At 36.2% G+C, this 14,335-nt stretch overlaps 2 protein-coding genes across 4 annotated transcripts; both read right to left on the reverse strand.

The window, feature by feature from the left end:
* Positions 1-55: 55 nt before the first annotated feature.
* trpc6a (transient receptor potential cation channel, subfamily C, member 6a) lies at positions 56-8,761 on the reverse strand. 3 transcript variants are annotated; one of them, XM_079485927.1, is made up of 13 exons: positions 8,636-8,761; positions 8,122-8,466; positions 6,321-7,068; positions 6,004-6,183; positions 5,224-5,388; positions 4,652-4,868; positions 4,339-4,566; positions 3,947-4,211; positions 3,670-3,865; positions 3,028-3,228; positions 2,579-2,635; positions 2,406-2,481; positions 56-2,304 (listed from the first exon to the last, which is right to left on the reverse strand). In XM_079485927.1, exons 2-13 carry the CDS (start codon positions 8,262-8,264, stop codon positions 2,156-2,158), a joined length of 2,625 nt encoding a protein of 874 aa, XP_079342053.1. In that variant the 5' UTR covers positions 8,265-8,466; positions 8,636-8,761; the 3' UTR covers positions 56-2,155. The 3 variants fall into 3 exon arrangements, with proteins under 3 accessions (XP_079342053.1, XP_079342052.1, XP_079342054.1); XM_079485926.1 differs by having other exon boundaries at positions 2,576-2,635; XM_079485928.1 differs by lacking the exons at positions 56-2,304; positions 2,406-2,481; positions 2,579-2,635 and adding an exon at positions 2,800-2,893.
* Positions 8,762-11,106: 2,345 nt separating this feature from the next.
* angptl5 (angiopoietin-like 5) lies at positions 11,107-13,226 on the reverse strand (the record flags this gene model as incomplete). The annotated part of the gene is made up of 8 exons (XM_079487479.1): positions 11,107-11,426; positions 11,598-11,783; positions 11,877-11,997; positions 12,128-12,231; positions 12,309-12,393; positions 12,470-12,573; positions 12,667-12,829; positions 13,158-13,226. 8 exons carry the CDS (start codon positions 13,224-13,226, stop codon positions 11,107-11,109), a joined length of 1,152 nt encoding a protein of 383 aa, XP_079343605.1.
* Between the last annotated feature and the right edge of the window lie 1,109 nt (positions 13,227-14,335).

Consider the following 14,335-nt stretch of genomic DNA (forward strand, 5'->3'; position numbering starts at 1 on the left):
AAATGTCTGTGTCCCTTATGATGTGAACTGAAATCAAGCTTAAAACATTGCGTATAATATGTTTCTTTATTTACACACACAGACACCAAAATGAAAAGTTATTTTGTTAGTACAACAGAATGAGGGAGTAACTGGTATGAAGATTGGGAGGGGTTCACTTCACATTCCCAGTACTGTGAGATCATTATGTATAACTAAGGAAGATGACTCTTGTTGATAATAATGGCAATTCAACACTGTAACAGGGAGACTTCAAATGGTACTGTTTTCTAATTGAAATCATACATCACAAGCAATCGTGTTCTTTATAATCCAGTTCTTACAAATTTACTATCCATACAACACAGCTTTTGCTTGATTTTGCCATTTTGTGCGCAATGGGCAGGATCGATCTTTTTAGGCTCTAAAAAGGCCTATGTTATATCTATTAACTAATATATGTGTTAGAGAGTTTTGTGCTTTAAAACGTAGTTTTTTTCTCATCTGAAGTTAATGTCAAAGATGAAACGAATGATTTTAAATGACGATGAGAAAAACATCCCAACGTTAAACGTTTAAAAGGATCCTTAATATCTAAAAACGTTTACGCAATTTCTTCTCAAATAACATTTTAAAGCAAATAAGATTTGTCAATTGTTCTGAGGTAGGCCTAAATCCTTTATATGTCCATACTCTAGTGCAGTGCTATGGGCTGCAGTTCATCCCAGGGTCTCAAATTTAGAAGTAGGGTCTACACTGTAAGGTGGATGGGTTGGGAATGAGTGAGTGCCCTAGATTTGTTTCTAATCTAGGGAACACATCTGCCTACATTCCCAAAATCACTAAATACAATTTTTAAAAAATACATATTTTATGTGTCATGATGCCTTCGTCAGTTCCACTGACATAAACAAAGAAAAACTGCCAGGCGGAAAAGAGCTAGGGTTGTGAACGGTCATGCTAAATTCTGCTAAATCAGAGCTTCAAATAAATAATTTGAAAAATAAAATAAAATCACACTTGAAATAGTTATTATATACAATTATGAATTTTAGTAGCTTCTGATACACATGATGTCATTTTGTAAAAAGCATGCAGCGTTATGGATTACAAAAACAATATATTTATTATCAGATGATTGTCAACAGATACAGTAATTACTTTATTATATTGCAATATTTTGTTAAGAAATACGACATTGATAACCGGAAATATACTTTATTGACTAGAGTAAAGTTAAAAAATACTGTAATTAAAGGTCCAGTGTATAATTTTTGGGATGATCTATTGGCAGAAATGCAATATAATATACATAACTGTCTTCAGAGGTGTATAAAGACCTTACATAATAAAGCGTTATGTTTTTAAGGCCTTAGAATGAGCTATTTTTATTTACATACACCACGGATCCCCTTGCATAATTCGCCATGTTCTATTAGCCGATTGTAGTGTTTCGATAGGCAACCTTGCCACTAGATATTACTGACTGGACCTTTATGCTACAGTATTGTGTTGTGTAGGATTGCACACAATTCACATAAAACCCTTACAAATTATATGTTTATCTGCTTTCTATTATTTTAACTACCCATACTAAATTAATACAGGAGTCTTTTGGGATGTTTTTGAGGGGCCTTACCCCTTCAGAATTTTGCAAAGCTTTGGAACAGGCCATTATAAATAAACATTCATTAGGGAGATGCCAAATAGGCCTGTGCAAAGTATTATTCTACTTAAATTATAATACAAATGTAAAATAAATTATAAAAAATTTCATATATCAATACATGCAAACTATACTGTTCTTTTGTGATTTATCTTTTTTCATTCCTCAAGAATTTGCCAGCAAGTTGCTAAGAGGAATTTTTGTTGTGTGCTTTTGGGTTAAGTATAATGACTGACTGGGAATGTTTCTAACTTCTTTCAAAAGTAAAATTTGTGAGTATTTGTATCATACATAAATCCTAATATTGGATTGGATTGTCTAGCATTATATTAAATATAAGCAAAAAGCACAGTATCGTCTTCACAGTCATGTTTTCTTTTGCAAACCCAGACCGAGGCAAAAAACATTTGGAACTGAAGTCCCTGTGCAAATTGTCTTGCTTGTTAAATATTTCATTAATATATATTTATTGCTTATATAATAAGTATATGTTGCCGTTGTTCGACTTTCTCAGTGAGTCTTCTGCGTTAGAGAAACCTGAGAGAGATTTTCTTCAAGTGTCCTCACTAGCTTAGCCAGCTCCTCCAGGTTATGGGACTTCTCCGCCAGCAGCTCATACCGAAGGCTTGAAATGTCTTGTTTAATCTCCTTCAGTTCACCTGAAACATAGAATTATTTTCCCAACAGCAAATCTGATTTCATGAATCATAAATTTAAGACTAGCATTTGTGTTTCTTCCAAAGTGAATGTATGCACGTACCCTCATTGACTTCATCACATTCTTTGTCAGTCTGAGCTTTAATGATATAGCGTTTAACCAGGCGCTTCATAATTTTCTGTACAAATTAAATAAAGAAGTTGTTATTTTTAAATTAAAATGTAATGTACTTGACAAAATTTAAACTATAACCAGAGAATAACCAAAAACACTACTTGATATCGACTGGAGTTGGTAAGATTCTTCTCCTTGTTGGCTTTGTTTTGTCCCAACTGAACACACAAGAGCAACATGCATAGATTGGTTAATTCTGAAAAATTATGTTTAATTTAAAGTAATAGTTTACCCCAAAATCCTGACATCATTTACTCACCCTCTTGTCATTTCAAACCTGCATGAGAAGATATTTTGAAGAATGTTGTGAACTGGCAGCCGTTCACTTGCATTGTTTTTTTGTGCATACAATAGAAGTGAATGGGTGCCGGCGCTGTTTGGTTACTACATTTCTTCAAAATATCTTATTTTGTATTCTGCAGAAGAAAGAAAGTCATACAGGTTTGAAATGACAAGAGGGTAAGTAAATGATGACACATTTGGATAAACTATCCATTTAACTAAATTATCTAGCTTTGCTTATTAACAAAGGAGAGAAGTTAAATTTCACCTCATGAAGCTCAGACCCCTTCATGATGGCTTTGTGTCTGTTGAGGAGCTCATGCAGGAGTCCCTTTAACCCCGTTATCAGGCCCAAGACAGACTTAGGACTCGGTATTAGGTTAAATGGCACAGGAAGAGTCCTGCCCTCTTCAAAATAGGTGAACCAGAGCTTGGCACGGGCAAACTTCCACTCCACATCTGCATCATCCTGCAAAGTTTTCAATCCTTAACAAACTAAAATGCAAGAGATGTGCAGAGCAAATGGATCTTTCAAATATTTAAACAGTTAAACCTACTCCAACCTGATGATATTATATTGTTTTTTGTTCTATATGCAGAAACCTCTATAGATGTATAATGGGAACAGCACCAACACAATCTCACGGGAATCGTAACTATTTTACGAGGTGGATATTCGTACAAATTTGTGCGATCTTATTCATACTTTTTAATAGGATTTGCTTTCGTCTCAGTGAGGGGTGGTGTTAAAGGAGGGGCTTCAGTATTGTTTTTTCTTATATTTTTAGGATTTGGAATGATTCACATTGCACGGATTAATACGAATTAACCACCTTGTAAAACAGTTACGATTTCCTGAGAGATCAGCTTGGCAGCACTTAAGACAAATGTGAACACTTGAGATGAGTACCTCGATCTCCTGAAATGAATTGTTGATCATGGCAATGAGCATGTTGAGTAGGACGATGACCACGGTGACATTATATACTCCATAGAGAACATACCCTGTGTTCTCGATGAAAATGTGTCCGTTGTTCACGACTACAGACCTGACCTCAGAAAGGCCAAATATTGCCCAAAACAACGTTTTGAAGCTTTCTTCTACACTGCAGAGTTAGAGCAAAAAATTTATATTTTATTAATGCATGTCCAAAATAATGTGTATTGTATTCTGTGTTTGTACTCACGTTGTGAAAGCATCATTCTGTTTAGCCCCCAGGTAATACGAGTAGAGGTTGAACATTCCGATCATGAAGGCCAAAAAGACAAGGATGAAGATAACCATGAACTTGAAGATGTCTTTCACAGTTCGGCCCAAAGATATCTGCAGCGGTCCAAAGCTTTCATTAGCTGGTAGTATGTATGCAATTCGAGAAAAGCTCAAAACCACTGCGATGGCGTATAGGCCCTCTGAAACTAACTGGGGATCGGAGGGCAGCCAGTTAATCCGAGCTGGAACGGCGTACAATAAGAGAGACATTACACAGACTGCTTGTTATCATATTGTATAATATCATTATTTATCCAAAACTGAATCTTGCTTGACATATCTAAGAGGTCGACTTGACAAGTCACTCACCCAGCTGGAAGTATCCCACTTCAGCAGGCAAAGTTACATTTGTTAGGTCTGTGTAGTGTTGATCAATATAATGCTGAGCTGCACACGCATGCCAGAAAGCCATTATCCTTGAGATGAAGGATGCCACAAAAATGGCCAACATTCCAAAGTCTAGCAAATTCCAAGGCTCAAGTAGATATTCCCTCGGACCCTGTGACCAGATTTCCTTGCATTCTGCCCAAATCATCCCTATGAAAGTGATATTAAAACAAATCATTTTAAACAGGCCAAGCAATACTCTTGTCTTAATGGAAAGTGAAAATAAGAAACAAACCTATGACCCAAGAAATGATGAGCATTTCCATCCATGTAAAGGGAGTTGTTTTCATGCGGAACAGCTGCGTCGGATAGTCGTGAATGGTCATATTTGGAAGCAGCTTTGTCCCACCAAAGCGGTCTGCAGCATTCATGACCAAAAGGCCAAGGAAAATAGTGAAGGAGGCTGCTTGGGCCACAAACTTAAGGAAAGGGCCACGCATGATCTTTCCCATCTGTAACAGAATTTTTTAAAGATTGTTGTGAGGTTTACATGAAGTGCTTAAAGTTGTTTTTATGCACTGTTGGTACATAGTTCTATTGTATATTTAGCCATTAATGCTTATTATCTTGCTACGCTTATCGACATTGTTATGACTCATGTGATACGCCTTGGTATTTTAAGCATTGCTGTAATTTACAGTCATGGGAATTTGAAGTTATAAAAACATTTGGAGAGTACAATAGTACAGTTTCAGTTCTGATTCACACATGATTTAAAAAATGTATGGTCATATATGTACTTTTTGCTATGCAGTAAAACACTTCTTGTTAGAAGTGACAGCATACCTTTTCTGTGAGAAAACATACCTTGCTGCATGGTGCCACCCAGTACACCATAGCTAGTACAGGCAGTCCTATGGCAACACCTAAAACCACCAGGAGCTTTATCGCTGTGCTCTGTTGCCTCAGTTCTGGCAGGTTTTCGTACCATATTGATAAGAGCTGTTGTTGACAGTTAGGATGAGCCACAAACTGTTTGGGAAAGTTTTTAAAAAGTATTTAGATACACAGGTTTTTCTATATCTGTATCTTATTTTAACATTTTGATTCAACATTATTATGGCATTTATAAATAAATGAATTGCCAGAAGACAAGAAAAAATGCAAAGAACCTTTTGTGAAACCGAAATGGATGTTAAGGGATGGCAGATTTGCATAACACCCTATGGCAAATCAAAACTAGCCTAACAACACAAATGCCAAAATTAAAATGTTGCCTCTCCTATGCGTAAAAAAATATTTTACACTACTTTTATTTAGTGATTGTTTTACTATTTTAGTTGAGCAATTTACACTTATTTTACACTTTTATGTATTACGCACAGTTTCGTCATGAAAATCACGGTACAGTAGTAATCATAATGACAGTCTGTTTAATAAATAACAAAAAAAAACTGATGATGATCACAATCTTTCCACCTTCAACCTGTAGTATAAAAACACAACCGACGACAACAATTTAAAAGTAAAAAACTCCAGACTTGGCAACCCTGACAGTAAATGTGAAACATTTTGATTTAATATCATACAATTTAACATGATTTATAACTTATAAATGACTTGTAATTTTATATGTATATAATTTACCTTTTTCAGTTCGTACTTTATTGCAAGTTTTAAGCGAATGAGACTTGGCCGCCCAGGCGCATCTAAGGTATCATCCTCTTCACCATTCAAAATCGCTTCCACCTCTTTGGTGCTCCGGCACAAGTCCAGAAGTCCCACAACAAAGTCTTTGCATTGGACAGAAAGCTTCCTATATTCATTCTACGGAAAGTAATTATTACAAAACATGTAGAAAAGTGTATATATTCACGAAACATTGTTGAAATTTTGCATATATCTGTTTATAACTGTTTTTAATATCTTTATTAAGATCTATAAACTCGATTTTGTTGCCATACCTTAAATTCTTTTTCAATATTTGCCAAAGAGGCAAGCTCATTACTGAGCTCCAGTGCTGCCAACACAGGATCCTCATTGGACAGTGAGAGGTAAGCCGGACTGGCCAATCCCCTATAGGCGTTGATCCGTGAGCGGGAGTGGCTAAAAGAATCATACTTTTGATGATAATTACAAGTGTCACATGTACAAAAGTAGTCATGCGGCTGCTCAATACGAGCGCCTTTTCCCAAAAGTATGTGCACGATCTCGTACTCGTGGCAGTGAGATGCAAGAATGATTGGAGTGATGTCATGAGAAAATCGTGTGCCGTCTTCGTCATAGGCAAAGAAGTCATCGTGTATGGGCGCTTGACCGGGGCTTGCTGTGAGTTGCTTGTAGTCAGCAAAAGCTTTGTGGCTCAGTATGGCCTCCACAATCCTTGTGTACCCTTTACTGATGGCCAACAAAAGTGCATCCCCTATACGTGATAGATTATCTTTCTTTAACAAAAGTTCTGTCACTTCTAAGTGTTCATTAGCCACTGCCAACTGCAATGCATTCTGGCCCATATAGTCAACACAGTTAACATCCAGATCGGGAATCTCCTCCAGCATTCTACGCACAACAGGAATGTTTCCATATTCGGCGGCATCAAGGAAACGTTCTTCTAAAGGTGTTAGGCTGTTGGGGTGGGCATTGAACATGTAGGCTGCCCCTCGCACAGCCGGTCTCCTGCTCTTGGCTAGCATCTGTCTGACCAGGGTCTCACTATGATTAAAAACAGATTAAAAACTTGAAGTTTGGCCAAATATTTAAGTTTGTGTAACTGTTCAGATCACTTGCTTGTCATTCTTAAGTGTACTTAGATACTTAATTTGCTCTTGCTTGTGAACCTGTAAACACTTAAAAGTTGTGTCCTAGCAATAGCAACTCATTCCAGTCACATTTGGAACAGAACACACTTTTCGTAAACAATTTACCAGAATTAATTTCAATCTCAAATAAACCATAAAATTTTTTCACTATTGAAAGATTGGCTGAAAAGGACATGAACATCTAAACATGCAGGTTGTTTAATTTTAATGCATTCATTTATAATGCACTAAATGATGAGTGTTATATTACACGATTCATGAAATACATAAATGTTTTAACATAAATATTATAGAAATCACATAAAAGTATATAACATTGTCCATGTAAGGTTAAACTGTCAATTATTAGTCAAATTGATCATTTATGAATGCACATAATTTAGTTAATTTGTTTAAGTTAAAAAGCAGAGATATTGTATTAGTTTTGTTGCCAACTTTATTATACAGTATAGTTTATTAATATCTTTACCTAGCTTAATTTATATGTTCTTTTAGTGTCATTTTTGCAATTTAGTTATCTGCTTTTATCATTTTATTATTTATTAGTTTTTCTTTATGTTGCTGTGTAAGTTAATTTATTTTTATTTTAGCAGTTTAGTTTTTATGTATTTTCAGTTCATTTTAATACCTCCGCTTAAACATTTCAGTTTTTTCTGTTTGAATGAAAAATAAAATGTTGTTTAGTTTAACTTTTTAAAATAATATTCAAACAAATATTTGATTTGATTTCTATTGACAAAACGTTTTAATAGTAAATAATAAACTTGTAAAAATCCATGTAGTTTGGCTAAACATGTTAAACTTACTAAACTTTCCATAAGGTTGGTCATTTATAACCACTTTTTAACAAAAAAATGACATTATTAATACATTAAACAACACATTTAACGTATCTCAGAAAGCAATGCCTATACTGAATACACCTATAGATCCTTGACCAACTCACCTATGGTAGTATCCATAACACCCATAAGAATCGTCAGCAAAGTCTTCATTCATCAGTAAATTGTCTTTACTTCGATTCCTCTTTTCAATCGTGTGATACCTTGATTTATTTTTGTCCTCCAGAACGAGTCCTCTTTGATTCATCCTTTTATCTGAGGCAGCTCACTTTTGATGTGAATACACCAAATCCAACGCATCCCGCTATTCAAACATACAGCTCTGAATGATGGAGTGTCTGCTACGCACTGGCAAGTCACCATCTTCTACAATTCTTTGTTATGTTCTCACTTGTCTTGAGAGAGTGCAGACCACTGAGGAATTCAGACTCTTGTTTTCCACTCATTGGCTATAAATGAAGTATAAACAATCCTTACCTCGTCATGCAAGACTGAAAATCATTCTTAATCATTACAAATAAGTTCATTTGTTATACTGCAATTAATTTGCTCAACAGCGGCAAGCACACCATATTTAACCTTTGACAGATTGGAAAATGCATTACTATATTTGGTTACCATTTTCATTAAAACTTTACACAGAGTCACTGAAGAAGTCAGAGTAATGTCATCTGCACTTTTAACAACTCCCTCTCCTTTCAAAACAAACCATTCATTGTAAATTCCTCATCATTTCTGTCTTCCAAGACTTTAAAAAAATCTGCTTCCAAATTCAAGTAAAGGAGTGCTGATGCTGTATCCCTTTGGGTCCATTTTAGTGTTCTCAATAAACCTCTGCTTCCTGTGTGTTCATTACAGACATCCAACTCACTGTAAACTGTGGGAAATGGCTTCAATGGAATTCCAAACTGACCAATCACCACGCGCGTTTAGCAGCTACATCACACATCTCACTCCATTTATTTTGACTCTCTCTGGCTTTCCATCTCCCACACTCCTTTATTACTCCTATGTGTGTTCGTACGGTAAACCATGTTTGAATGTATACGGACGCAGCGGTTAGCATATTGCCCACAAAAGTATGTGAGTCCGTGAGCCAAGCGAATGGGTCAAAAGGTAACCCTCACAGTGGGTCATGGGAAGCCACTGTCTTGTTTCAATTCTCATGTTGATGGGCCGCTTTACTTGCGCCCGCTATTTTAAGATCCATTTCCAGGGACATGGATCATCCTAACAGACTGCCCTCGGCGCAAGCCTTGCTGCTATGGGACTTTGATAGTTTCTGGGCCAGCAATGAGACATTTTACATCTGGTCGTTGCACCACTTTGCAGTTAATAATTAAAATAGCTATTTTGAGACCAAACTTTAAGCTGAAGTCAACTTATAATATGGTTTCTTGCACCATTGTTTCATTACAATCAGATATAACTGTTTTAATGTTAAATGGGCAGTTCAGTGAAAAATTAAATATCCTGCAACATTTACTCATCCTCATGTAATTTAAAAACTGTATGACTTTCTTTCTTCTGCAGAACACAAAGAAGATATTTTGAAGAATGTTGGCATCCAAACAACATTGGCCCCTATTGACTTACAGTACTGTATGGACAGAAAATCACCAAAGACATTTCTCAAAATATCTTCTTGTGTGCTCCACAGAAGAAAGAGGCATAAACAGGTTTTGAATTACATGTTGTTGAATAAATTAAATATTTTCTGTTAACATTCCTTGTCCATGTCTCACACACAGTTTTAAAATATACTTCATTGCGTGTGAATGTGGATGAACAAGTCAAAGTCTTTGCTCTACTTATCATGAAAATGGTCACATACTGTCCACGTGCCGGGGCGGAAGCTGACAAGCAAAGTATACAAAGTGTGTATTTCAAATGGACATGACAAATATTCTTGTCCGCTTCAAGATAACCACCCCATTTGTTATTAAACTCATATCACATGGGCCTTGTGTTATCTGGTTTGATAAGACCACTGACCCATGTCCTAGAAATTCCTACATGCTCTCACGGTGACTCCCACAAAGGCACAGGGCAAGATACCATACATGACACACTTCAGCAAAACTTGGACATTTTGTTTAGTCTTTGGCAGGACAAAATCTTGCAGGATACACTGCTGTAAATAGACGCAGTACAGATGGTTTAACATACACACATAACTACTGACATATTTACCTTAGGACAGTGAGGCTAATAGGGGCCCACACACTACGCAGCTTATTAAAGTGTGTTAATTATATTGATCCTGCCAATGAATCAGGACAAACAATGGGCCACCCACATCAGTGGGGACACAGACACAGTCCCTCTATTAAAAGTGCCTGGTCATCTGAAAGGCTTTTTTATGTTGACTTTGTCGCCATAAAATCCAGTCTCCCCTTTTATTATGTTTCATGTTTATCCAATGACAAAACTGTTATGTTCATGACGGTAAATTATTTTTGGGGTGTTTGAGTATTACTGTGTCTTTAGTGTCACGAAATGAGCTCTGCAGAAGCTATAATTCTGTTTTGAATCATTTTAGTTGTCTTGAATTTACTTCTGGGATTTAGGAGCTGAGGAGAGTTTGACAGTTTCTCTCCGGTCCATTTAATGAGTTCAATCTACACTGTAAAAACATCCTGTAAAAAATAAACCGAAAAATTACGTTTTTTTTTATTACGGAAAATTACGGTCTATTATTATCTAAAATTACGGAAAAGAGGGAATTTTCCAGCAGCTGGGGCCCCAGAAATAAATAGCATTCAAATAAGAGTTTTACCCCTGTAAAATTACATGTTTTACTTGTAAATTGTTTGTAAAGTCTTTTCCTGAAGTTTTGCGGTTCTTTACTGTACTTAAAAAATAGAAATGTAGAATTACAGTTTTTTACATTATACGTGGAAAATCAGAAAAATTCTGTAAAATCTTTTTTTTCACATTTGTCTTTTAATGATTACATTTGAGTAGTGATACAGCTTTTTTCATATAAATGAAAAGCAATAATCATTATTTTGGGTCTTGACCCATCGCAATACCAGAGGTTTTGTCACACTCAAGCCTTCTCGATCAAGGATCTGTGCTTTATGGATTTATTTTGTGTTCGGGATCTGAACCCTTTTGATCTTCATAGACACTGATTTAATTTGGACAGGCTTGCCGTTTTTAGTCCAGGTGTCCCATCGAATATGTGACTGGGTGGAGTAATCTTGGTCAAGTTGGGAGCCATTCAAATTTGCCTTCCCACATTGGTTAAACCACCATCCTGTGTTGTTTTGGTGCACACTGCAGCTCTCAACAGCTTTTTCATCAAAAGTGCAGAACGGGGCACAGCCATCATTGTCAATATCAGAGGTACTGAACGGAGCTGTGTCCTGGTTCTCCTCCTGGTCATATCCTCTGAATGCATCTCCTGCAGAAACAGAACAAGATTAAATTATGCTCTTATTTTTAAGCAAAAACTGTGTTCTAAATGGACAGAACAATTTTTTAGTCAATATGCACTTAAAGGAGTACATCCTTGCCATGCTCAACAAGCTGAATTCATCCAGTGTCATGAGAACTTAAAAAGTAAATGTCTGACCTGCACTACCAGCATATCTGCCCAGATGTATTGCGAAGAAATTGGTTTCATCTTCAAGCCAGAAACTGTCATATGAAGCATACGCTGTGGAATCATCTTGCGACACCAGAGACACATGCAGCTGGAAACGTGTGTTTTTCTGATTCAAAATATTAAAGACCTTCCTCAGACCCAACCAGTGTTCACCTTAGGAGACAAAACCGACAAAGCAAATATTTATTGAGATCTGTATATGTAACCCATTTTATTTTTATTAACGTCAATTGATAAACAATTCACCTGGTAAGTGTCCAAATCCATCCAAGTACTCTGACCACACTTTTTTGAAGTCAGTGAGACCATCTGTTCTTCTCTGTATTACTGTCCATCCGCCCTCCATATAGTCCATCTCACAAAACACCTGTTAGAGGTCCAGTGTAAGACACTTAATTCATCATAGGTTCAAACCTAATATCAAATGTCGGTTTTGCTTTCTGATAAAGAAAACTATGGCTTGACATTTTCAAACAAAAGTAAAATGAGGTACTTTCCTCAAATGGGACATCTGTGTCTTCTGGCTGAATTATGTAAATTCCACTCGGGATTTTGGGAGATACTGCCTCTAGTGTCTCTTTGATGTCACTACAATCTCTCCCTGTGAAAACAAATGAGGAATTCACTCTGGATGATGTGGTATAGAAGTTTTTAAGAAAATAAACCTAATAATCTTACCGTGGGACTGCACAGAAAATATATCGCTGTTGCTTCTGTGCGTGTCCAAACTGAGCGTGTTGACTCTGGTCATCAGTTCATTCATCTTTAAGAGAAACAGTTATAAGTATAAGAGCAATGTTTATGACATGAGAGGTTATATGTATGGACTTTTATGATACCTGATTTGAGAGGAATTCCAAAGACTTATGCTGTTCATCAATGAGATCTCTGATCAGCTTTCTAGTGCTTCTCGTATATGATACCATGGTGTTTTGGAGAAAACCTAATATACACAACCAGCATTACATTTAGTAAGAACTCAAATAAGCTTACAAACAGAGAGGCAAAAAATGCACAAATAGTAGGAAACACATACTGCACAAGGAATGCTTTTCATCACGCATTAGCTTGGCAGTCATTTCACATGGCATAGTGCACTTGTCTTTGCCTGAGCTATATTCTTTTTGACCTTGAGAAGACGTATTGTCCGATTGCTCCTTTAATATCACAGGTTCATCATGGTGAGTGCTCCTTGAATTCTGATGTGAAAATAATCAAACACTGTATTGCATACAGATTAGACAAGTTTTCTAATACAACATCATGCTAATAAAAATGACAAAAAAATGGTATGTTGAAATTCAAATTGAAAGTAAATTGAATAACTGTATATGTAAAAAGCTTTACATTGTTTTAATGAACATATAAATAAACAATATACTGTCTGTTTGCTATTTACGTATACAGAATAATAATACGTTTTAAATACGTGAACTCTTTCTAAAAGCTCTCTAAGAAACTTACAGTTATGATGAAGAAACTTTAAAGATCATTATTTATAGAAAAGCAAAAGATTACAACACTCACCATCGGCATGTCTGATGATGCAAAGAGATGAGGAAAAATATGAAATAGAAACAGAGTGATCCAGATCATCTTGGTTTTTGCAATCCCACACATACAAGTGTGAAGATGTGCACCTTTCAATGAGATGGTCATTATCTTAAGTGTCCTGTGGGTTGAGACCGCCTCTTTGGCTTCCAAAAAGCCAAATTTACACAGATGTCTTCACCTCAACAAAAGTGGTTATCCAGACCAATTCTGTTTCATTTTAAAACTATACTGTTTATTGGACAACAACATCCTGTATTGGCTATGAAAACCAGATGCTGAAATGTAACACTTCTCACTGTTGAGGTGGGAACCAGCAGGACCAAGGCAGCATACGTAAGTGCATTCCTTCCAGAAACACAGCGGTATCCTGGACATGAAACTTAGACACAGTAAAAACGCTCTGTGTACTGCCTTCAAGACACTTGAATTGGAAAATTGAATTTAAAATATGTTTATTTTATTAAAATATGAACAGTACATTAATGTGTATTTTGAATACTTCTTTGCTCTGGGATAAAGGTAATCAACAAATGCATGATATAAATATGAAATGTTACACGTTACTTTAGTCAATTATGCAAAAATTATTTCCCCCAGTGAGCCAGGTCTGCGCCCTTCAAGCAACACATCTGTTGAACATTACAAAGTTCTGCTGCGTATGCAGTCTAGAGAATGTGGCCATATTTGTAGGTGGAAGAGAGACTCTTTTCTACTAGTGAGTTCAGTTCAATGTTGTTCCGTTTTACTAAGAAAACATAAACATGGTAGGTCGATGGTGTTATAAACTGCAACATCAGGTCGCACAGTCGTTTAGGACAGGATATAGAGAGCGGAATAAGATGTTTTTATTTTCCGATTTGTAGACTAGTCGAAGGATATCACATCGAGGATTATGTATCAATCGCTAGAAAACAACCTCCGAAATGGCGGCGCCGCCCCAGCATGCAACGCGCTGTGACGTCAATTGACAAGCTCTTTAGCCTATTATATAAAGCACTAGTTTTATGTTAATTCAATTCAGTTTTCAACTCTGTAATTGCTTTCATATGTTTTTGTAAACTCCCCCTAGTGTTTGTTTATGTATATGTTTAGTACTGCCAAAAATTAGTACTGCCTGTGAGCTAAAGCATTAAATGTCATTGGGAAAATTA

The sequence above is a fragment of the Barbatula barbatula genome, assembly GCF_947034865.1.
Source record: "Barbatula barbatula genome assembly, chromosome: 22".
In the NCBI taxonomy this organism is placed as follows: domain Eukaryota; kingdom Metazoa; phylum Chordata; class Actinopteri; order Cypriniformes; family Nemacheilidae; genus Barbatula; species Barbatula barbatula.